This window comes from Vigna unguiculata, chromosome 5 (assembly GCF_037176805.1).
Source record: "Vigna unguiculata cultivar grain cowpea cultivar isolate G323 ecotype 2 chromosome 5, ASM3717680v1, whole genome shotgun sequence".
In the NCBI taxonomy this organism is placed as follows: domain Eukaryota; kingdom Viridiplantae; phylum Streptophyta; class Magnoliopsida; order Fabales; family Fabaceae; genus Vigna; species Vigna unguiculata.
This window is the reverse complement of record NC_140796.1, coordinates 25,368,501-25,393,522: the sequence shown is the minus strand read 5'-3', so window position 1 is coordinate 25,393,522 and position 25,022 is coordinate 25,368,501. Positions and strand designations below refer to the sequence as shown.

The 25,022-nt window shown below is 31.5% G+C and overlaps 1 protein-coding gene across 1 annotated transcript; it reads left to right on the top strand.

The window, feature by feature from the left end:
- The first annotated feature begins 2,301 nt into the window (after positions 1–2,301).
- Positions 2,302–3,322, top strand: LOC114184022 (auxin-responsive protein SAUR36-like). The gene has a single exon (XM_028071249.2). It carries the CDS (start codon positions 2,717–2,719, stop codon positions 3,215–3,217), a length of 501 nt encoding a protein of 166 aa, XP_027927050.1. The 5' UTR covers positions 2,302–2,716; the 3' UTR covers positions 3,218–3,322.
- Positions 3,323–25,022: the final 21,700 nt, after the last annotated feature.

Below are 25,022 nucleotides of genomic sequence, written 5' to 3'. Positions count from 1 at the left end.
TATTTTCAAAATCCGTATGCCAAGAATTCCACCCGTACAATTCAAAATTCTACTTCTTTAATCTTTATAAATATTTGATATTCTAAACGGTTTATTCCATTTAATTTTGAAAGTATTATCAATAAATTTCAATCATAAAATGTTGTAATATTATGAACTTTAACTATATTAAAAAAATTATATATTTCTTTCTTTCGAACATGCATACTTTTTGTGCAAATTTCGTTTATTTTTATAAAGTTATGATATGTTAACAACCAATCTATTCTATACAACGACTATATAACTAATTTAAATTTTAAATAGATGTGTTATTAACTCGTTTAAACATAATATTTTATTATTAAAGTGAAGTTATCAAATAATTATTGAACAAAATCTTGGCTGTTCGAAAGATAATTTTCCAGAATAAAAAAGAAAAATTATTTTGCTTTATCTTGTTATTATCGTTTATATTGATTATTTACGGATTTATGTGTAGTGATATTCTTATTGAAATGGAATGTAATTTTTTGAGGTGAATATATTTGGAAAACTAAACTTGTATTGAAGATTAATCGTTGAATTGTGTATAAAGATAAAGGGGACATTCATCTATAAAAGATTTTGTCAAGTTAGAGAAATTATAGAATATATGAGTATTGGAATGGACGAAAAAAATCAAGTGAGTACTTTTTGTGAATTAATTTGTACATATAATATCACTTCTTGAATAAGGTCTTTGTAACCAAAAAGATATAGTTGGTTATTTAATATTTGAATATCAGTTAATACCTGAGGTATTCTAGCTATTTCGGTTTTTTTAGATCTTATTTAGATATTATGGTATTGTTAAATATACATTTGCATTTAATACGAATAGGTACATAAGTCTTTAGGTTCAAAGTCCATAAAGAAGGTGTAGGTGGATCGATTTGTTGGATGAATAAGCTTAAGTATTTGTCCAACATTAGTTTGATTGGTTAGTTTTGAAGTTGTATTTTCACAATCATCTTTTAAGGATGATGCTTTGTGATCTTTCATGTGACCAATTTTATTCAAATTTTATATTATGATGTGTCTCATGATGGTGTAATTTGAATATAAAATTTTCAAAAAATTTATATTCAAATTTTTTAATTTTTTTTAATTTTTAAATTGTTTTTTTTAATGTCAACGTGTTAATCCAACGTGCCACATGTTAAAGTTAATGTTTTATATTCAATTTGATCTCTATATTTGTTATTTTTGTTCAATTTAGTCTCAAATTTACTTTATACATTAAAATTCACATTTTTATTAAATAATTTTGTTTAGGGTTACAATTAGTTCAAATTATAACAATAATTTTAAGGAGAAAGACTAATTTTAAAATTTTAGATCAATAATGTTAGTTTTCATCCTTAAAAAAAATCGTTATAATTTTAAATAATTGTAACCTTACGCCAAAAATATTTATTAAAAATGTGAATTTTAACAAAACATCGTTATAAGTTTTACATAAAAATTAAATTTGGTCTCAATTTTGAAAGAGACAAAATTGCTCAATTATAAACAAAATTAGGATTAAATTCAACAAAAACAACAAATATAGAAACTAAATTTAATATAAAAGATTGATTTTGACACGTGACAAGATGTTGGGTTGACACGTGGACATTTAAATAAAATTAGAAAAAAGTTAAAACATATAAAAAAAATCACGAAGTGACAAGTGACAGTAACAAGTCACAATTCATTATCGTCAATTTAAGTTGTGTTATAGCAAACAAAGACCAAATTACACAAAATTGAGGAAAATTTAGACCTATTTGAACACAAAAATAAAATTATAACTGATTTGACAAAACTTAAGAAAATTGAGACCAAAAATGTATTTTAACTTAAATATTTTGAAGGATAATGATATTTTGACCCACTTTTTTTGACTTAATTTTAACCTACCACTCCAGTCACCCTTAGATCATCACATCACACCACTACAAAAATAAAAATAAATAATTGAAGGGCGATTGAAGTGGTGAATTAAAAGTGAATTAGAAAAATAAAAATATGTCAAAATATCATTATCTTATTTTTTGAAAGTGTAATTTCTAACAATTTGTGGTTATTATTTTGTAATAGTATTATGCAAATGAAAGGTATTAACTTTACCGGGAAAAAAAATGGACTGATTTTATTTTTGCAAAAAAAAATTAAAAGATTATTTGGCATATATAAACCATAAAATGAAACGCCGTTCAACAGCATACGGATATTAAACAAGGTTACACTTCAATAGCGTGTACGTTAGCTAGCTAACTAACAAAAAAGTCTTATTTTCCTAGACTTTTGGTATATATACATTAGTAGTGTCCTTGCAAGGGCCCAAAATGTTTTGCACCACTTAACAAATCCCAGTAGCCAAAGGAGTACGTCTTCCCTGCAAAACAGACACGACCTTCGTTCCCACGTTGTCCCACGTAAGTTTGTAAGAGAGCATGGTTCAGTTTTTTGTTCGTCAATGAAACTAAACTGCGTCTAAAAACCATGTCCAACATCCCAACATCGCTCTCTGAGATTTGTCTCACACAGTTTCGCCTAGCGATGTCGATAGCAGACCCTTGGCCATTCTCATGAACCCACCGTACCCTAGCATCTACCACCGCACATACACACACCCACGGTCCTCTTCACTTTCATTACCATACACCACACACACCACACCGTAAAATCTTTATCCACCCTCTCCCCAAATATGTCCAAGATTCGCGGATTCAACCTCAGGAAGCGCCTCATCCGGGTCTCCAAATGGGTCTTCAGGAAGATCCGGGTCCGGAGCGGACCCGGATACCATCGCCTGGGCAACTCTCCTCGGTCGTCCATCGCTAAACTCCTCTCGTGGGGTCGCAAGCTGACGGCGGCCGCCAAGTCCTTCTTCCCAGTATCAGTCGGGTCGGGTTACGCCCAATTGGGATCTGGTTCCGTGGTAGGATCCGACCGGGACCCGACTGTGCCCAAGGGACATCTCGCCGTATACGTGGGGCAGAAGGATGGCGAGTTGCACCGCGTGCTGGTGCCGGTAATATACTTCAACCATCCTTTGTTCGGGGAGTTGCTGAAGGAGGCAGAGGAGGAGTTCGGGTTCCACCACGACGGTGGAATCACCATCCCCTGCCGGTTCACTGAGTTTGAACGGGTCAAGACCCGAATAGCGTCCGGGTCTCGTCGGAGCAACCGTCCAAAAAGGTTTGCCTGACGAGAATTGAAGTGAATTTCTTTTAATAATTATATTTTTGGTACAGAGTTTTTTTTCACTGTACTTCCCCATAATTAATCTCCATCATAAACCTTATCACTTCTAGTGACTCTCTTCTTCCGACACTCTTTTTCACCCCTAATATTGAACTCATGACATAGAAATGAGGTGACCCGTCCCTAACTAAAATGAAATATTGCGTTTTAAGATTCCTGTTTTATACCTCGTTTCAATTTGTGAGGTAATTTGTAGCTTTCTGTTTAGCTAATGATACTACGGTTTGTAAATTAAATGCACTACGTTTTTGTTTTTCAACGACTGATGATATTTTTCTCCATAACACAATTATTAATGATATTTATTTTAGAACACTTTCTTGCCTCAGTAAAAATACAATGTTTTTTTTAATTAAAAAATATATAATAAATAATTTTCTGTTTATTAATCTCATATTATTTTAGAATTAAAATCAATTCGTTTAAGAGTTAAAATAAATATTAATTTAAATATACTTTATTTTTTTAACTTTTAAGTAATTAATCTAATAATGCTAACTCAATAAAAAATGCAGTTCGGAACTTATTTTATGATTTGATAGACACAAGATAAATATTCATAATACCTAATCTGGAAATAATGGTTTTAATTATATGCATGTTTATCATAAATTCAGAACTTCAAAAGTACCACTGCACTAATAATGGAGTAAATCTCGTATTCTAATGTCCTTTAGTTGTAATGAGGTAGGTAATGTTAGTTATGGCGACGATGATAGTCTTAATGTTATGCTTAAAATAATGATGATGATAATGATAGAGAGAGATATATGCAGTTTGACTTTTTATTTATTTTTTTATTAGTTTCTTGTCTCTGTTCTCCTTTTAAATAATTTTAATCTTTTAGTTCTTTTGAATTAGTTAAATGTACTATGTAAACCTTTTTTTAGATATAAATTTTATATATGTTTCTTTAAAAACTTATAATTAAAATTTTATTCATTTAAGGATCCTGACAGAAATTAAATACATGTAATATAAATTTTTACCTAAATATGCTGTGTTGTAAATAAAATTCGATATTTTTTAGAGTGAAGCGTAGTCTCAATTAGATATTTTCAAAATCCGTATGCCAAGAATTCCACCCGTACAATTCAAAATTCTACTTCTTTAATCTTTATAAATATTTGATATTCTAAACAGTTTATTCCATTTAATTTTGAAAGTATTATCAATAAATTTCAATCATAAAATGTTGTAATATTATGAACTTTAACTATATTAAAAAAATTATATATTTCTTTCTTTCGAACATGCATACTTTTTGTGCAAATTTCGTTTATTTTTATAAAGTTATGATATGTTAACAACCAATCTATTCTATACAACGACTATATAACTAATTTAAATTTTAAATATATGTGTTATTAACTCGTTTAAACATAATATTTTATTATTAAAGTGAAGTTATCAAATAATTATTGAACAAAATCTTGGCTGTTCGAAAGATAATTTTCCAGAATAAAAAAGAAAAATTATTTTGCTTTATCTTGTTATTATCGTTTATATTGATTATTTACGGATTTATGTGTAGTGATATTCTTATTGAAATGGAATGTAATTTTTTGAGGTGAATATATTTGGAAAACTAAACTTGTATTGAAGATTAATCGTTGAATTGTGTATAAAGATAAAGGGGACATTCATCTATAAAAGATTTTGTCAAGTTAGAGAAATTATAGAATATATGAGTATTGGAATGGACGAAAAAAATCAAGTGAGTACTTTTTGTGAATTAATTTGTACATATAATATCACTTCTTGAATAAGGTCTTTGTAACCAAAAAGATATAGTTGGTTATTTAATATTTGAATATCAGTTAATACCTGAGGTATGCTAGCTATTTCGGTTTTTTTGATCTTATTTAGATATTATGGTATTGTTAAATATACATTTGCATTTAATACGAATAGGTACATAAGTCTTTAGGTTCAAAGTCCATAAAGAAGGTGTAGGTGGATCGATTTGTTGGATGAATAAGCTTAAGTATTTGTCCAACATTAGTTTGATTGGTTAGTTTTGAAGTTGTATTTTCACAATCATCTTTTAAGGATGATGCTTTGTGATCTTTCATGTGACCAATTTTATTCAAATTTTATATTATGATGTGTCTCATGATGGTGTAATTCCAAATATCCATTAATGAATCATTTTCATCCTTAATAATGCATTATTTCTTTTTATGAGACATTACATCACTTAAGAGGTTAATATTTTTACTTTTCATGACTTTTGATGCCACGATGGTCCAAGACATAATATTTGAGCGTCTCATCATTTCATGCAAAATACTAAACATTTGAAGCATTTTAGTTGTCTTACATTCAAATATCACTCTCACTTTATTTGTTTCAATCACGTTCTACTTTTCCAACTTTTATGAGAGTCTTTTTTTGTTTCCCTTCTCTACTCGTCATTTCCTTTGTTGTTCATTGTCATTTTTGTTTAGGTATGTCCCCAATGGCTTCTTTTTCTTTTTCTTTATTTTTCTACTTTTTCTTCTTTTCATGATTCCTTAAAAAAAAAAAAAACCCTCTAGTAAGTAAAAAGGTTGTTGGCATTAGAGACAAATAATCTTTGAGTTATATAGACTCTTTTTCTCTGTAGGGTGACATTGAAAAGTTTCTCCTCTTCCCCTTTTTGTTGCAAACATGGTGGTTCCCATTGCGATGCCGACTAGGACAAACATGATTGACTCTTTGAGCATGAAAAAATGAAAGACTTCTTCTTAAAAGGTACGAGGCAAATATACTCAAGAGAAAATGGAAAGACAAAATTTCCAAAATCCTTAATCCCAAGTATTTTTTAATTTAGGAAAGCAAATAGGAAAGAAACTTTTAAGAGGACATGTATGCTCTTAAACTCTTCTTCTCGAAATGTACACTAGTGCGAAATCAACATTCTATGACGACTTATTATGCCAATTCTAATCCATCCAGCATAATAAGTCACGTATAATGCCAGCTATCAATAGAACAACCATAGAAATCGATGTGATGACAATTTCATAATAAAGTAGTAGACTTTCTATACCAATTGTAGCTATAAATGACATAGAAAGTTGGTGCAGTGACAATTTTGTAATAAAGAAAAGACTTTTTATACCAGTTCTAACTATAATTGTACCGCACCTAGGCGACCTAACATAACTATAACAGCAAAATCCGCCTACATAACCCCCAGGAATATGAATAGTTACCAGATAAATCAAACGGACGAGAATAGGCGGCCTTAACCGTCTACTGTAGAAGAGGAAACGAGAACTTGACGACCTTTGTAGACTTAAACATTACTAGCAAGGCTTCTAAAGCCCACAATAATCGAGCTAGGGGTCCTAGGCTTGGCCCAAGCCCACTTACGACCCAAACAAAGGCCCAGCCTATGACGTGGCCAGACATAATTAATAAGCTATAAATACGCATGAACCCCAGCAATTAAAGGTATGCATTCATTAATCCCTTAATCACGAGATTTGACTTTTCTGAGAATTCTTTGCTGACTTGAGCATCAGAGTCTTCTTCGTAGGTAACCCCTCTTGGGTCCAAACCGGTCCAAGCCAAGACACCAGCAGATAGCATATGCCAGCCAGAAGGAAGCCTACTAAGGAGATTATGGATTGAGGTAAGGTGACATTTATGTCTGACATCTCTTATTTGTTCTCCGCAGGAACAATAATCAACATAGTAAGTGAGAAGGTGACAATTTTTGTAATATAGAAATCAACAATTTCCAAATTAGCATGCAATCAACACTTAGAAAAACACCTAGGCATGAACCAAGTAACCTATTCACCCACATCAAAACACTAATTAACTAAAACGAAACCAACGTAGGTTAGTGTTAGGTGGGATCAACAAGTAGTAGCTTCAGGAAGCCTCACATTAACTTGCTCTTCATCTTCCAAAGTTCCATTTAATTGTAAAAAAATTACAATATTAGACTAGGCAAGAATTGAACCTATAACCTATATATTTAAAACAAATATTATGACCAACTAAGCTACTACAACAACTTTAATAAATCTAACTTAGTAAAATAAATATAATTCTACACCTTTAACCTATTCCATAATTATTAAAAATAATTCTAATAAATGTACTAGGTGAAAATCAAACTTATGACCTTCATTGCCAACAAGTTCTAGCCAATTGAGCTACCTCATTTTCTTATAAAATAATAAAATAAAATATGTTACTTCATCTCTTGAATTTCATTTTAATAAATAAAATTAATTTTCCTATGTCTTACGTAGGCCCTAGCATTTTCACTTAGTTTATTGGGGAACCTTAGCTATTTGATAAGAAATCCATGTGAACCAGTTAAATAACCTTCACTCACTAGGAATAAAAATTTGTACTTCCTCCTTTAAAACCTACCCAAGTGGTAAAGGATCAAGTGTAAATGAAAAATAAAAGAGAAGAAGAGAAAAATAAAGAAAAAGTAGAAAAAGAAAAGTCCACCTATGTCCAAACTAGTGAAATAACATATTCCAAGCATTTAAGTAGAAAACACAAGACTTCTAATTGTCCTAGCAAAAGAGTCGTAATCTTAAAAGGAGAAGACTTGTGTGTCAATCAAAATAAGGTTTGTCTTAATTATTTCTTTAAAGAAGAAAAACAACACCAATATAAACCTTGTGTTGAAAAGGAAATATCTTCAAAATTATATGGATACAACATAAGGCGAACAATGAATTAAGTAATAAAAGGTGTATGGACAATGGGAGTTGTTGACATAAGTAGCCTAGATGGTGTGTTACTTGAAGATTTGATGAAACTTTGAAGAAGGAACTTGAAGCCATTGCCTTGGAACCATGTCTACATTGATGAAAACACGAAGATTTGATGTTACTCAAGTTGATCAAGCCTTATATGCCTGCCCTCTATATGGATCAATCATGGAGAAAACAAGCTTGAAGATTGTAATTCACTTTGTAGACCATTTAGCATTAATTAGATGTATAGGGTTTTTATTGTGTCTTTTAATTTGTTGAAATATTTTTCAATAGGTTAAATGGTGTCTTTAAATCTGTTGAATGTATTTTTAACAGATTAAAATGTTAGATGTAGTAGTCTAAACTAAGACTTATTCAATTAGTTGATTTGTTTTTTAATCGATTGATTTCATTTAAGTTAAGTGAAATCAACCGATTGATTTGAAAATTAACTTGTTGAATTTCATAACAGTTTGACTATAAGTGTTGTATTTTTCGAAAGAGAGGTAGAAAGACCATTTTTTAGCGCGAAATCATTTTGGAAACCTGGAAATTTTCTCTCTTTCGTGATCATACAGATTGCAGCTAGTGAAGATTGATCTTGGATCAATTCATAGAGCATTTTGCTTGGTGTTTGAAGCTTGGAGAAGGTGGTTGTTGTAGAGAGGGCTATGCTACCACTGAGGTTTGATCTTTCTTAAGCTTTGTGTGTGTGCCTGATGGTTTTCCCAGTCTGCAAGAGGTGTCTTGCTGTGCTGGACTGATTCTTGTGTGATTCAAGAGTCTTTTGTGTGTACTTTTGCATATTTTGAAAGTGTAAGGGTGCAAAATTTGTAAATCTTTTGAAATAGTGCAATGTCAGGCTCGGTTGCCTTGACAAACTAGATGTACCTCAGGTTTGAGTGAACCAATATAAAAATCTTGTGCATTACTCTTTTCTCTAACCCTTCTCTCTTGTTTTGCAATTTAAAGTTTAAATAATTGTGATAAAAACCATCTTTTTTGACATTCTTGGGTGTTTTAGCATTATTTGTAGCATTGATCATGTTTGTATACTCATTGGAACCTATCTTGACCGATCTTTTACATTGATCTTGCTTTAAATCACAAATATGCATTTCTGCATTTTCCCCAGTATTTTAGTCAACTGCTTTTGTGATTCAATCAATTGATTATACTAGTACTGCATCTGTTTAATAAAATCAATCGACTAACTTTATTTTTGATCAGTTAAAAGTGTCCAGTCTAGAAGTGTTTGCATCCTTACTTGTTTGTTGGGTTGATTCAATTAAATACAATTTTAAGCCATTAAATTTACCTTATTTTTTAACTAGCCAATTCAACCCCCCTTCTTGACATTTCAACCATTTCAAAACTTATAGGAGCCACATTCTTTGGATATCTGTCAACGTAACACTTTTTTGGTGTTTTTTGTAGGATGGTGTTTGATCCTGGAGAGGGAAGATAAAACATGACAAATAAAAATGGTTGTTGTGATGGAGAAACATGTAGATCCGAGACAGATCCTTCTAAAAAGGGAGAGGATGATGGCAAACACCCTAACCATGGCCAGTGCACACAAAAAATGTGAGTCTTAGTTGTTAAGTGGGCCAAGCTCTTATTTTCTTGGGCCAAGATTATTTGTAAATATTAGAATAGGATTATTTTGGACCTTCTATTATAAGCCAAATAGTATAGGATTATATTTAGATCTTATATTAGGGCCATGATTTGGGCTTAGGCCGTGTAATGTAGTTTTGGGTCTAGTGGAGTAGGCTTTGGTTTGTGCCTTGAAAGGAGATGAAAAGATTGAGGTTTCTTAACCTAAGAGGAGCGCATACTTGCCTTGCAAGTCCCCTCCTTGTACACTACATGGTGTGGAAAGTGTGAATTGCTTAGGTGGGAAGTCACACTAGAATCATGTTTCTTTTACCTCCAAATTTCAAGAGTTTGAATTCAAATATGGCTCTCCTTTTGAAAACCATTCTAAGGTTATTTTGGCCTATAAATAAAGGCTTTTACTATTGTAATTTTTAAGCTTGATTTTTAGTAATGAAATGTTACCCATTTTTTGTGTCATTCACTTGCTTGAGCGCACCTCAGAATAGTTCCTCTTTAAGATTACTTTTGTTTCCTTTCCTAAGAGTTGACCTCACCTCCCTCTAGGAATTCTAAACACCATGTCCATCACCATTCAAAGCTTACATAACTTCGATCCATCAATGGATACTCCATCTTGCACTAAAGACTTCAAGGAGCTAGGAGGAAGGCTATCACCTTTCCTGCTAAAATATTATGTGATGTAATGAACCAAAAAAATTTCTTTTTGTGAATGCTTGAGCATGGTTTATCTATTTTTTGTTGTTGTTTACTAGTGGCTCCTTCTTTATTAAATCAACATAATCTCAATGAATGTTGGTTATGTTCCATGCAGATACTCGAAGATGAACTTTAAGCAATGAAGAATTATATAGAATGTAATTTGTTTGAATGAGAAGGTAAGATTTTTATTTCCCTCGATTGATGCATTATTTTCCTTCTTATTGTCCATTTTTCTAAGTTTTCATGATTTTAGTATCACAAGCCTTCTTCATATTGGTCCTTTGTCCTCCAGCTTTTGTTTTGGAGTACTTTAGGCTGTGATATGTTTCAAGAATTTTTAGGTGATTATAGAAATTGTATTTCGTAGGGAATATTTTTTAAATTATATTTTAAGGTTTACTTGGTTATTGGTTTGGTACATGCGTATGTTAATGAGGTATAATTTACTTAAACTTATTGTATTGCTATTATAAAATTACTAAATTAATTATATTCTTTATTGATTGCTACACAAGATGTTCAAATTGGTGTATTGTCTCCAAATGAGGTAGCACGATCAAGTGGTGGAAGAAAAACAATTTAGGGTTGGGTTTAAATGTAGAATTGTATTATGATTTGACAATGACTTTTAATATTGTCTTTTTTATGTTTGAATATTTGAACTCTTGGACACTTTGAAATTGTTGAATAATCAATGCAACACATTTTTTGTTCATTTTTTTTATACTTTCATATATTTTTTAATTTATGATTTTTTATATAATTTAAATTGTCATTATTAAATTAAAAATTATATTGTTTGGTTGTTTGAATATGTGAATTGATCTATTTCATGTTTCTAGAATTTCACTTTTGATCTCTAATCTTGTTTTCAAAATCACGTGTTTTGGATTCTAAACTTCCAATTTTATTTATACAAGGAAAACTCTAAATACTAAATACAATCTAGTATGTTTCATAGAAAAGTCAATCTTGCTTGTTCTCTATATTAAAATTTAGAAATAAATTTACTACTTTCTTTTTATTTCATTAGATACAAAGAACATTAAGGTACTCTAATTCATGTACAAAATATAGTTCTATATATATTTGAGTAATGGATGAATGGGGTGTATTTACTATTAACAGTATAAATAATTAAAAGTTAAATATGTTTCTTACCAGAAAAACTCTAAATATTAAATTCAATCTAGTATGTTTTATTGAAAAGTCAATCTTGATTGTGCTCTATATTAAGAAATTTAGAAATAACTATAGTATTTTCTTATTTCATTAGATACAAAGAAGAATAAGGTACTATAATCCATGTACAAAATATAGTTCTATTTGGAGTAATGGATGGATGGGGTGTATTCACTATTAAGAATAAATAATTAAAAGTTAAATATGTTTTTGGTCATTTAACTTTGAGTGAAGATTGGAATTAGTCAATCTTCGAAATTTTGGACCAATTTAGTCTCTCATCTTTAGAAATGCATGAATTTAGTCCTTTTAACCAAATTGTTTTAAGTTTATTTGACATTTCAAACACGTTTCTCAACTAATATTGAAGTGGAAATGTGTCAAACGGTGTAAACAACTCATGCTATCAGAAACACATTTGAAACGTCAAATAAACTCAATAAAATTTGGTTAAAAGCACTAAATTCATGCATTTCTAAAGTTTGGAAACTAAATTGGGTTAAAGTTTAAAAAATGGACTAATTCTAATTTTCACTAGTTAAGAGACCAAACACATATTTAGTCCAATAATTAATAGCTGCCATAACAAAAAAGAAAAAACTACCCCTACACACATTGAAGATCACACTTTAACAATACATATCAATCACCTTATAACATTAGCATTTCTTGAATCTCAATATATTGCAAGAGCAACTGCATGAGAGAATCCAACTCCCAAAAAGCCTTTATTTGTAGTGTCCTTGTTTTAGCAATACAAGTGTATTGTTATAGTCTTTATTAGCAAAGGAACAAGCAAGAATGGTCCTGACCTATTCTTATAATTAACATAATTTATGAAACTTATATATATATATATATATACTACACTTTTCCATCAATCATAAGTGATTTGTAACCTACTTTGTTTCTTATAAAGGTTCCTCTACAAACCTTAATCTAAACAAAAAAAACATAATCATTATATTTAAAACTTTATATCCTTTAACACCGAGACCCACCTATACATTATATTTCTCCCCATTTGTGGTTAGAATTTCTTCAAGCAATGGGACTACTACTCCGTTTGATATGTATATTTGCTTCCTCGAAGCTTAATACTTGATATTTTATTTCATGACAACACTGCATCAAATTTTGTTGCTTCGAGGTTCCAGATCTTCAACATAACCTCCCTACATTATGTCTGGAGAAGCGTTTTTAACCAGATTCACGCCATATAATTTGCTTCTAGCTACTAATTACCCTGGTTTAAATGCCCTATGTGCCTACCACCAAAATGAAAGACAAAGTGCAACAACACCATTAGAGGACACCTTTTCCTAGAAGACATTATATATTTAGAATGCAAGATGTTAAATTGAAATCATTATGGAATATTGCTTTTAATTTGATCTTGTGTATGAATGTAATAACTCAAGACTACACTACAAAAAAGGCATTTAACGAGGGTTATTTAGCGGAGATTAATATAACCTTAGCAATGGATTAACCTAATCGAGGTTTTTAAAACCTCCGTTAAATTCCAAAGATTTAGTGTTAAACCTTTATAAAATAGTGTAGGTTTTCAAAACATCGTTAGATTACGAATGTTTAACTTTAAACCTCCAAAAAATAGTATAGATATTTAAAACCTCCATTAAATTACAAATGTTTAGTGTTAAACCTCTAAAAAGTAGTGTAGGTTTTTAAAACCGTCATTAAATTACAAAGATTTAGTTTTAAACCTCCAAAAAATAGTCTAGGTTTCTTTCAAACTCTAGGAAATGTATATAATTATTGCTTATAATCTTTTCTGTCAATTTATTTCTATGAAAATATATGTAATATTCCCTAAAAATTATTTATTGAAAAATACATGTAGATTATTTTTTTTTAAAAAATCCTTCCGCAATTAATTCACGTGGATTTTCTTATATAAAATTATCCTAAAGTAATTATACTTAGTATGATTTATTTTTTAATGATTAAATTAAGTATTATTATCAAATTACAGAAATGGTGTTTTATGTTTATCATAATTTTTATTTTAAAAAATATTAAAGTAATTTATAATAAAAAATAATTTGCAGCAAACTAAATATCCCTTTTTTTCAAATTATAAGACATTTTTCCTCTCAGATCTGTCAAACGCTGTCCTTTTTCTTCTTCAACTACCTCACACAACCATGACACAATATTTTTCGCACCTCCTAGCAATGATCTTCAATCTTCATACGAATTTTGATTTCTCTTTTGCTTTTGGCAATATCATTCTTCTCGTTCTTTCGCTCTTGGCATACAAGTTTGAATTTTGATCTCAATGGTTCACTATCTTTTAGGTTTTTGTTTGCACTTCATTTTCTCTTCTTGCTCTCTCTCCCCTCTCATATTCTCTCTCCGTGGTTCACATTATTATTGTCATTTTCACATGTTATCGAAATGGTTCTAGCATTTTATTATTAATTGCTATTTTATTTTTACAGGTTCTAGTGTTCTGTCATTTTAGAGGTTCTACAATTTTCATAGGTAGGTTTTCTTACTTTTTCTTTGATTTTCATTTCTAGTTGTGGTTTAATTATATTTATTTTTTTGTGTAACTCTCTCGCAGACATATTCTAATCCTTTGCACAACAATCCTTGTGCTAATTTTATAGGTTAACTTTTTTGGTGTCTTCTAACAATGTAAAAGTTAGTGAGAGGGGGAAGTAACGTTGTAATCTGCAAAAAGAATTGTAGTTGTATGGTGGTGAGAGTTGGAAAAGGAGGTTATATTATATATTTTAGTGCTATAACTAGAGGTGGCTAAGTGGATAGTAAGAAACTTTTGCAAATTAAAAGTTCAATACAAAATTTCTAAAATCTTGCAAAAACAATTTGTGTTGAGCATCATCATAAGATTTTATAAAGGATAATGGTTGATCTTGCCTTTATGAATAATTTTGAAAGTGGATAACTTTTCTAACCTGATGCATCGAGCTAGAAAAAACTTTGAAAGTGGATAACTTTACTAACCTGATGCACTTTGCTTGCTTTGGATCTTGCATTCCGTGGAAGTGCATCCAAAGCTCTTAAATATTAGGTTAGCAGAGTGTAAAGGTTGAATCTTAAAAGTCACATAGCTAAGTTATTCTGACTCTAAACCATTAAACTACGCAGTGCATAATACATTTTGTTGAAGATTGAATCGCTTTTCCAGTTACTATATGTTAGCTATGACTTTTCAATTTCGCCCACCAATTTGCAATTCAAGTTTCCAATCAAAAGAATATATACTTTATAAACGCATTTATGAGTGTGAATGGTTTAGTAACTATGTGCATTTTTTATTTGACTAATCATCTTCAATGAAAATTACATTATATAGATTTAATGTTCTCGTGATGATTCAGTAGAGGTCGATTATCTTGTAGAACTAGTTTATGTAGAAAAAACACTAAAAAAATATGCAATAATATTAAATTCAGTATGCAATTCCCAGAGAGCAGTTAAGAAATAATTAAATATATAAGTTACTCCAAGTTTCCAACATATGAGTGTTTTTTGTATGCAGTTTTTCTTTACAAACCCATTGGTGTGTGTCCTCTCTAGTCTGCCTGTACTCTTCAGAGAGGATGATGAGCATGTTCAAGCCAACGAACAAATCATGTAAGTATTTTTTAGCTATAAAGGTTTCAACAATGGGTTTAGTAATTTTAATACACATATAGATATCCCTTTTTTGTTACATAAGTCTACATGTATATGTGACAATGATTATGTATCTCGTATTTTCATAGTGAGAGTGAGCTATATGGGTAAATTCTGTTTACAAGTACATGAACTCTAAAATCTAAGAGGCCATAGAGCATATTGTATTCTAAAGAGGTATTAAAACCATATGCTTTAAGTCTTCTTGCTAGTGAATATTGAAAATTTGAGATTTCCCACTCTCATGCTTGATGGAGTTAGATTCAAATTATTGGTTATTCTTAGTAGATGAAATGTGATTGGGGAAAACATTGCAAGTAATTCACTGCCTAAAATTAAATTATTTCTCCTCTGAAAGAATAAAACACGGATTATTGTACTTGAGTAGTTACGAGACGACATCATGTTTTCTTGTTCCAGTCAACTAACATAATTTATCAAATACACCCGTATTAGCCTACCCTTAATTAGACAAAGCAAAATTTCCTATTAATTACAATTTACAGAAACATAACTCTCACTCTAAAAAAGTCAATTATAAAGAGACTAATTAATTTTACAAAATTGTTTGCACTTGGAATTATACCACCATCTACCGAAAAAAAAAATAGTATCAATGTTATTTATTAGTAAGACTTGATAGATAGACTAAGAGAAAATTAATAGTTTGGTGAAAAGGTTCTTTCTCAACTAGGAAACTTGTCTCATTTTGAAATATCTTTCTTTGTCAACACCTTCATACAATTGTTTAATTATTATATCATTAGTTACATTTTTCTATTCTTATATCATTAGTTACATTTTTCTATTCTTATGTCATTAGTTACATTTTTATTTATTTATTAAATATATTTTTGTTCTCATAAAGAAACTGTTCTTAATGGATTTGGATAAGTCTTGGATTGATTTGCCTCAAAATACACAACAATACATGGATAGATTTAATAAATTTATGGACTTTGCATTTGCTAATAAGAGCGTTGAGGGTAACATAATTTGTCCATGTCCAAAATGCAATCTTAACAAATGGCAAACATGAGGAGCAACATATGAACACTTAATTCTTCATCCTTTTCCAAAAGGGTATACATTTTCGCTTCTACATGTTGAGAGAAATTATGTACAACATAAGATTTCAACACCTCCAATTTTCCAATCGAATGAGGATAAAGGTTTTGCTAATGATCCCATATGTGGCATGATTAATAGAGTTGTCAAAATGGGTAACCCGACCTGGCTCTACCCACCACGGTTCTGATCAAGGAAGTGTGCCAACTAATACAACAAGTTCTGGACAGGAGGAAAATCATATGTGATAGTTGAAGAATATAATATAATGTGGAAGTTAATTGAATTATTTTATGTTTTGAGAACCATTACAGTACTTCATGATAGTTTTTCCAAGTTTTTGCTGATTAATATTGTACTTGAATTTGTATATTTGTTATACTTTGATATACATTTAGTCATCTATAAATAATTTGTCAATTTGGGGAGATTATGGTGGATTCACACAATGAGAATTAAGTATAGGATTAGGAACATGTCAGAACTTATGCTTAAGACTTTAAGCTTATTTGCATGTTGGATAATATACTATTTTCTTGATACTGAAAACTCAGAGAAGTCTTTCTTCCAACACTTGTGTTGTTTAGATTACATGTTGGTACCTTTGATTTGAATTTTAAGTTGTTTATAATTTGAATTTGGATTAAGTGAAAGAGTCGTTGGTATCAAATTTTAATGTCATTGATGTAATTACATACGGATTTTTTTTGTATGTAATTTACATACGGATTATTTCGTATGTAATAAATAAGTATGTATTTTGGCTGAATTACATACAGATTATTCTGTATGTAATTTACATATGGATTATACCGTATGTAATTCATCTAGAATTACATACGGGATAATCCATATGTAATTTTCTACGAATTGTATTATCTATAGATAATTTCGTAAGTAATATTACATAATTCTGTATGTAATATTACATACGGATTTTATTTCGTATGTAATCTGTAGGTAATATCTAATTACATACGAATTTTATACATTACATATGATTTTTGTCCATAGAAAAAAGTGATTTTTTTTGTGGTGTTCATAAAATATAGATTAAAAAAATATAATAAATGTAAATAATTGTGGTTGAAAAAAATATATATGAATACATAAATGGTAAATGAGTAAAAAAATAATATTAAAATTTAAAAATCTATGGTACTTTATGAAGGTTTTGAAACCTATGGTATTTTACGAGGTTCTAAAGTCCATGGTATTTTACGGGGGTTTTGAAACCCGTGGTATTTTATGGGGGTTCTGAAACATATGGTATTTTGTGGAGGTTCTGAAACCCATAGTATTTTATGAAGGTTTCAAAACCCACAATATTTTACCGAAGTTTCAAAACCCACGGTAACTAACCGGGGTTTTAAACTCACAAAACATAACAGAGGTTTTAAAACCTCCATTAAATACAAGACGATAAAAAAACTCTTCTATTGATTCGTGCTTCCTGGGGTTCGTAAAAACCCCAACTAACACATTCTCCAGGGATGGCTTAGCAGGGGAAATTGAAACTCCAGGTAAAGAACTTAGTGGAGGTTTTAACCTTAGGTAATGTGAAAATAAACCTCCACTAGAATCATTTTTTCTTGTAGTGCTAGGAGTATAATTTGAGTTAGAAATGATATATCGATGTTATAACTTGCAAAATGAGGTATACTATACCGGTGTATAGAGAGGACCTGGTCATTTCTAAAAAAAATCATAGAAACGAAGGAACCCACCAATTCATTATAAAAATATGTGTCCTATTTCATTTACTATTTTTATTTTATTTGATATCTAGTATCTATACAATTTCTGATTTTGAGGTTAAATGTTTAATATAAAAAATCGTGGTTGGGGCGGTTATAGTAGCAAGAGCCGTTGGAATCTTTTTTTATACATCGGAAGAATCCATTTTTGTTATTAATAGACTAGGAAGAAAAAAAGAATAACTGAAAAATTAAAAAGTTATTCCTGAAAATATCATTTATTAAATGACCAGAATTAAACGAGGATATATAGCTCACAAACGGAGGACAAAAATTCGTTTATTCGTATCAAGTTTTCGCGGAGCTCATTCAAGACTTACCCGAACTATTACTCAACATATATGTTGTTTTTACTAAAGTTCAACTTGATTGAGTTATATATGTTATAACTTGCAAAATGTGGTATACTATATATGTTGTAAAATTTTAGGTTTTTTTTTTCTATCTTTTGTTCAAGCAAAGGATTCTATTTAAACGAAAATGTCAACCAATATTTCTATTTGTCTTAGGTTGACTTTTGCTTAAACAAGATTCTTGTTCAAGTAAACATCAATACAAAATAAATATGCTATATTCTTACTCAAGTAATAAATTTAACATCGAATCAATTTTCTCTTCGATCATTGAATTTTGCAAAAACGAAACTATATTACTCAAGGGACCTTTATATGATAAAATGTATATGGTTTTAAGTTAATAAATGTTATGCATTTATCTCATTAATGATGATTTTTTATATTATATATATATATATATATATATAATATGAAATGAATTAAGTTAGATTATAAGTATAGGTATCTTTTTAGTGTACACTTGAGTACATAAATTTACCACCATTCATGATTTTTTAACATGGATGAGATGTAGTTGTTCTATATAAGATCAATATATCTAAAATTTATTATATTTTAGAATGGTGTGGTTGTTGAATTTTTTTCTATAGTGGTTAATTTAGTGCATGATGTGAATTTTCTTGTTTAATAATGTGATTTGGTGAATTGGTTGAATTCATGATTAAGGTAGATTTTAATATGTGTATTTTGGGGTTTGAAAAAAAGGTTTGTTTCAATGATGGGTAAATCTAGCTCCATTGGTTTCAGTTGGTACATTTTGATCTGGTATGGCTTGTTTTGATTTGTGAAAGGGAAGAAAATGATATTTTGAGACCAATGTGACATATTCACCAATCTGATATAAGTTTTGAATTATGCAAACTAACTAGATGAATAATTTATTCCCTAAGCCAGAGCATAATTACCGTAGTCAGGGATGTAAGGGAAGCTCCATTCATTGCGCAAGTGAAGTATTTTTTTAAAGTTAAAGAACCTAGGGTATCTCCCACGTTGAGCTAGATAAGACTCATAAGGAAAATTTAACAAAATTGTTGTGAGTGGTCTTATTTGTTGAGTGAGTGAGACACTCATTTAGCGAATATTGGTGGAATTTCTCCCAATATTCACTCATTACGCGAGCCATGGCATCAATCAATGAGAAGATGGGTTTTAAATTATGATAATATATGAATTGTATGAAATTTGAAATGCATTGATATATATATATATATATATATATATATATATATATATATATATATATATATGTGTGTGTGTGTGTGTGTGTGTGTGTGTGTGTGTGTGTGTGTGTGTGTGTGTGTGTGTGTGTGTGTGTGTGTGTGTGAATGTTTAGATATGAATGTGATGAGAACGTTGTATCAAATATGTGTTCTGATGTAATGGGAATGAAATGACTTTCAAGGGAGAAAGTATTTCACTCTTGTATAAGGTGTGTTGTATATGGACTTAGTAGGAGATTATCCAAACTTTACTAAGTAATCTAACTAACATAAAGGATCATATTTAGGTAGTGAGAGTCGATGGAGATTCCTATGATAGGAATTGGTTTGAAAGAGAACCTTTCTGGTGTGTTAAAGTGAGGTAACCTTTTAATGTAGAAGGACTAATCTATCGGGAGCTTTATGACAAGTGCAAAATCTCTTAGTCTGATTTAATAAATGAAATCTTTAGAGGTAGTAGTTATAACTTGTTTAGATAACTGGTTATACTTGGATAAAATTGTTTGTAAGTGATTACTTGTTTTTAATCCTTTTATTTATTTATAAGTATTTTGCTTTTTAAATATAATAACTTACCATGGTTTGTGCTTGTGTTTCTTTCATTTATGATCTTGTATCTACACAGGCGCAAAGGATAGTGTAGGCAATGGGCATTGACACTGTGGTATCCTTGGAGTAGTGTAGATAGTGGAAGCTATTTATGTATAGTTTCTTTTGTATTGCATAAAACTCCTCTTTCTTTTGTTGAAGTAATAATTTTTTGAATAACTATGTTATGTAAATATTTCAGGAATATTGTAATACATGGAGCATTACTTATGTAGTTAGTACGCCTAATACTAAAATATAAGACACTTTAATTAGTAGACCAATTCTATTAATCTGGGTGTTACATGTTTTGGTATTAGAGCATGGTCTTAGGTAATCTATGGGTATGGGATTGTTAGGTTTCTATTATGTGGTGTAAGTGTTGGTTTAGATTCTAGTGTCAATATTATTTGTGTATAATATGTTTTATCTATGATAGTAAAAAAGTATGATGCATAAGCCTTCAACCCCTCCACCTTCCCCTACAATGGATATGCCCAATCTGATAAGGATTATTGAAGTGATGGTTACAGCTTTGCAGCAATAGAGTGCACTAATGGCACAACATCATCATGCTGCATTACAATAGAGGCTGCAAGGTTCTCAACTGTAGCTTGTCAACAACAACATATGGTTGTTATTCAACGGTTAAAAGCTACAACACCAACAACTGAGGCTTTGCAATGACTTGTGCTACCATGTTTGGAGTTTAAAGGACTTCCTAAACTACAACCCTATGAAGTTTGATGGGAAGATGAGCCCAAAGATAACAGACTAGTGGATAAAAAACTTGGAAAAAGTGTTTGATTCTAAGTAGTGACTAGAGTATAGTAGACTGGCCTATACAATATACATGTTGACTAGAGAAGCTAAGTAATGGTGGGCTAGTATGAAGATGATGCTACAATAACCAAAAAAAGTTTTTCAATGTCTGATATTTTGGGCTTTTAATGTTTGTTAAAGATCTGGCATCATAGCGAGAGATCACAAATTATGTTTGTTGTCCCTAAACAGATATCAAATAACGTTTGTTGCATTTATAACAAATGTTAATTAACATGAGTTGCAGGGACAACAAATGTTAATTCATGTTTTTTTTTCTTAATTTCTCACTAATATTTTCCTCTATCGAATCCATGGAAAATCAATATACAATACAAATAAATCTTTAAAGTATGGAAAAATGGATGAGAAATACTAAGAAAAAAAAAATCTATTAAATGATTATTTCTTAGAGAGAAGTTCCCTTCATGCATTGGTCAGCACATTCGTCACCCCATTTCCAACAACTTTCATATTTGGAGCATCTACATCTGAGGTTTATAGCAAAAATTATAATCATTTGAAGTTTCTCAGCCCTAAATCTTGACAACTCAAAACCTCTGACCAATATCTTAGAGTTGAACACTATACATTTGAATACAACCTAATAGTAGTCACCAAGAAAAATAATTGAGTCAAAAATCATTTTGTAGCTATTTTTAATGAATTTTATAAAATTAGGGATAAGCCAAAAACACAAAAAACAACCAACCTTTAGGGCACAAAACAATAAATGGCGAATGAAAATACCAACCTTAATGTGAAATGCTATCAGGGAAAGGGAAAGCTTAAGCCCAAAGGAGGACCACAACAACAAGATGGAATGAAATGGGTTGAAAAACTTCCACCTACAAGTTTAGCGTAACTGTTGCGCTTTGGTGAGAGGTTTCACGCAAACAAGAAAGAGAAAGTTAAGGGCGCTAGCGCTGTTTCTAAAATTTTAAAATACAAATTGAAGTCGGACCACCTCGAAATAGATGTCAATTTCTAATTTGACATCAAACCTAGGGGCCAACAAATGTTAAATAACGTTAGACTACCCTAGGTCCAACGTTAAAATTTGAAACTGACATCTGTTATGAGTAGGTCCAACGTCAATTTGAACAAACTATTTACAAAAATGCCACTGTTCTTTTTCAATGTTGAATTTCACTACATACGTCGTTGATATGATGACGTTATAAGTTCTTTTTGCACTAATGTTGAAATAAAGAGGATACTGTCACATGGAGTAGTTTCAAGTTAAAGTTTTTTTAAGAGTACTTTCCAAATATCATCAAATATGCCAAAACAGTGGAGTTCTTGGAGTCGGTGCAAGGATCCCTGATTGTAGCCGAGTATGTTGAAAAATTTGAGGATTTATCCAATTTCTACACCCTTTATATAAATTAGATGTCGAGGTGTAGGAAGTTCGAGAATAGGCTTAAACAAGAGAGATCAAGGAAGTAATGATGCCTCTTTCCATTAAATTTTCTTGCTCTAGTGGAGAAAGCACGAGTGGTGGAAAGATTGAAGGTTAAAGGGAGGACAAAGAAAGCCACAAATAGGTGCACCACCAAGGAGTAATCCTAGACATGAGGAAAAGAGGAAACCATATTCCAAACCACAACCATAGAGAACTAGATATATTGGTACTCCTTCACAACAATTTCAGCCAGGTGGATGAAGTGTTATATGTGTGGAGGACCACAATGCAGCGAGATTGCCCTCATCTTCAAGTAGGGAGGAGGTTCTTTACATGTCAAAGAAGTGACAAACCTCAAGTAGTTGACAAAGTATTTCCTTTATCCGGAGTAGAAGTTGCAAAGTAAGGTAATTTTGTGATTGGTGATTGTGTTATAGTTGGTAAAGGTTTGAAGGTGTTGTTTGATACTAGAGTAACACACTCCTTTGTGTCAAGCGCTTTTGTAGTGGAAGAGGGATTACTTGTGAGAGAGTTATCTTTTGATCTTTTGGTGTTAACACCGACGTTTGGGAAGGTATAAACTTCCACAATTTATGCTGAGTGCCCAATGATGATAGAGGGATTCTGGTTCAAAGTTAATTTTATTTGTTTACCTCTACAAGACTTTGATGTGATATTGGGGATGGATTGACTATCTACCAATCATGTTCTCAAAGATTATGGTCAGTAGAGAGTAATGTTCCAAGTCCAAGGAGTTTGGAGTTGGTGTGAGCGCAACCAGTGTGGAATGAAGTAAGACAAGGGGCTCAATGTTTTTTTTTCATACTAACTCAGAAGGATGTTAGCATTGATGAAAAAAAATGAGATACCAATGGTGGGAGATTATATAGTGTATTTCCAAACAAAATCTCTAGGTTACCTCCAAAAAGGGAAGTTCAGTTTTCTATACATCTTATACCAGGTGTTGGGATAATGTTTGTAGTGCCATATAGAATTGCTTTAGCCGAGTTAGCATAATTGAAGATGTAACATCCCATTTAATAGACAAACATACTTAAATGACACGTCACACAATATAATTTTACGAGCAAAGGTTCAGAGCATAAAATCACTCCTTAAAGATATCCAAGGTACTTAGAAGAAAATCCTGAGGCACACCCCGATGCCAATACAAGACAGGGTACAAAATTTAATAGTGACCAAATTAAGATTAAAAAAGAAGTCAATACATGGGTCATAGCCCTAAGAGAAAGCCCAATTGAACGGAATCCAGCCCAGACAGGCTATGCTGCGGAGTCACCATTTTCCTATTGACCACGAGTATTTCTCGCATCTACTCACATCAATAAATTGATGATCATCGCAAAGAGAGAAAACCACACACATAACAATCAAACAAGCAAAGAGTAAGCTAGAGTAGAAAAAGATTTATCATACAATTACATACAACTTAATAGTCAGAGATGCACATGTCAACCAATCATGTTACGACTTTCAAACAATACACTAAGACTCACGACGCGACTCATCCAAATACATATAATTAGTCGCATTCAGCGGATGCTTGCACCTGTGGTGGACTTCCCTGCTCTACCAAGCTAATTGTTACAGTGTTTCTTTCCCCCACACACAAGGTTAGCCGTTAAAGGGTTTCAGGCCTCCTACTACTCTCACCACTCGAGTTAGTACGCTCTATGTGAGACTAACTGACTCTTTAGAGTGTCAGGATGCAATCCTTACCTTGAATCCATACTAAATTATATAAATGGGGCACCACCATGAACTCCCACTAATAGGGGTCATGGAATTGCGTCCCAACCAACTAAGGCACCACCATGAGGTCTCACCTAGAGACTCATGGAATTACGTCCTAACCAATGAGGCACCACCACGAAACTATCATGGAATTACGTCCTAACCACACATAAATTATATTTCACCATCCAAGTATGTAATTGTTATGCATACATGCAACATGCTTAATTCATAATAAACTCATCTATCACAGACCATAAACCATCTCAGTCATACATAATCACCCAATTAATGCTTTAAAAGTATAATCAATCCAAACATATGGCCAACATTTAAGAACAGAGAAACAACAGAACAAGCGCAATTCTCGCCCAGCTCCTCGCTCAGGCAGAAAGGTCTCGCTTAGGCGAGAGGGTGTCTCGCTCAGGTGAGCTCCTTTCGCAAAGGCGAGGGCTCGAAGAGAGGAATAACGACATTGTCACGTACTCTCTCTTAGACGAGACCTGCTCGTTTGAGCGAGATGGACTCTCGCTCATAACGAGAACTCGTCACCTGAGCGACAGCTCGCGCAACAACTAGGTGTGTTTTCTGATACTCTCACTTAGGTGAGATCCCCTCGCTTGGGCGAGATTATCAAATATTCATGCAAGCAAGCGCAAAAATTATCCAGAGCAAGGCACAATACATGTTCGTATTAAGTTAAAAGCCATAAAATCACTCAAGAGCACAAAACAGAACTGAAACACAAGCATAAGTACATTTAAATGCGAAACCTTAGCTTCCCTTACCTGGACAAACACGAGCGGAGAGCACAGAAACTCAACAGAGGGTTTTCTATAGCTCCAAGAACAAAGTTGCGAGCTAGAAATACTGACACCAGAACCAAAAGG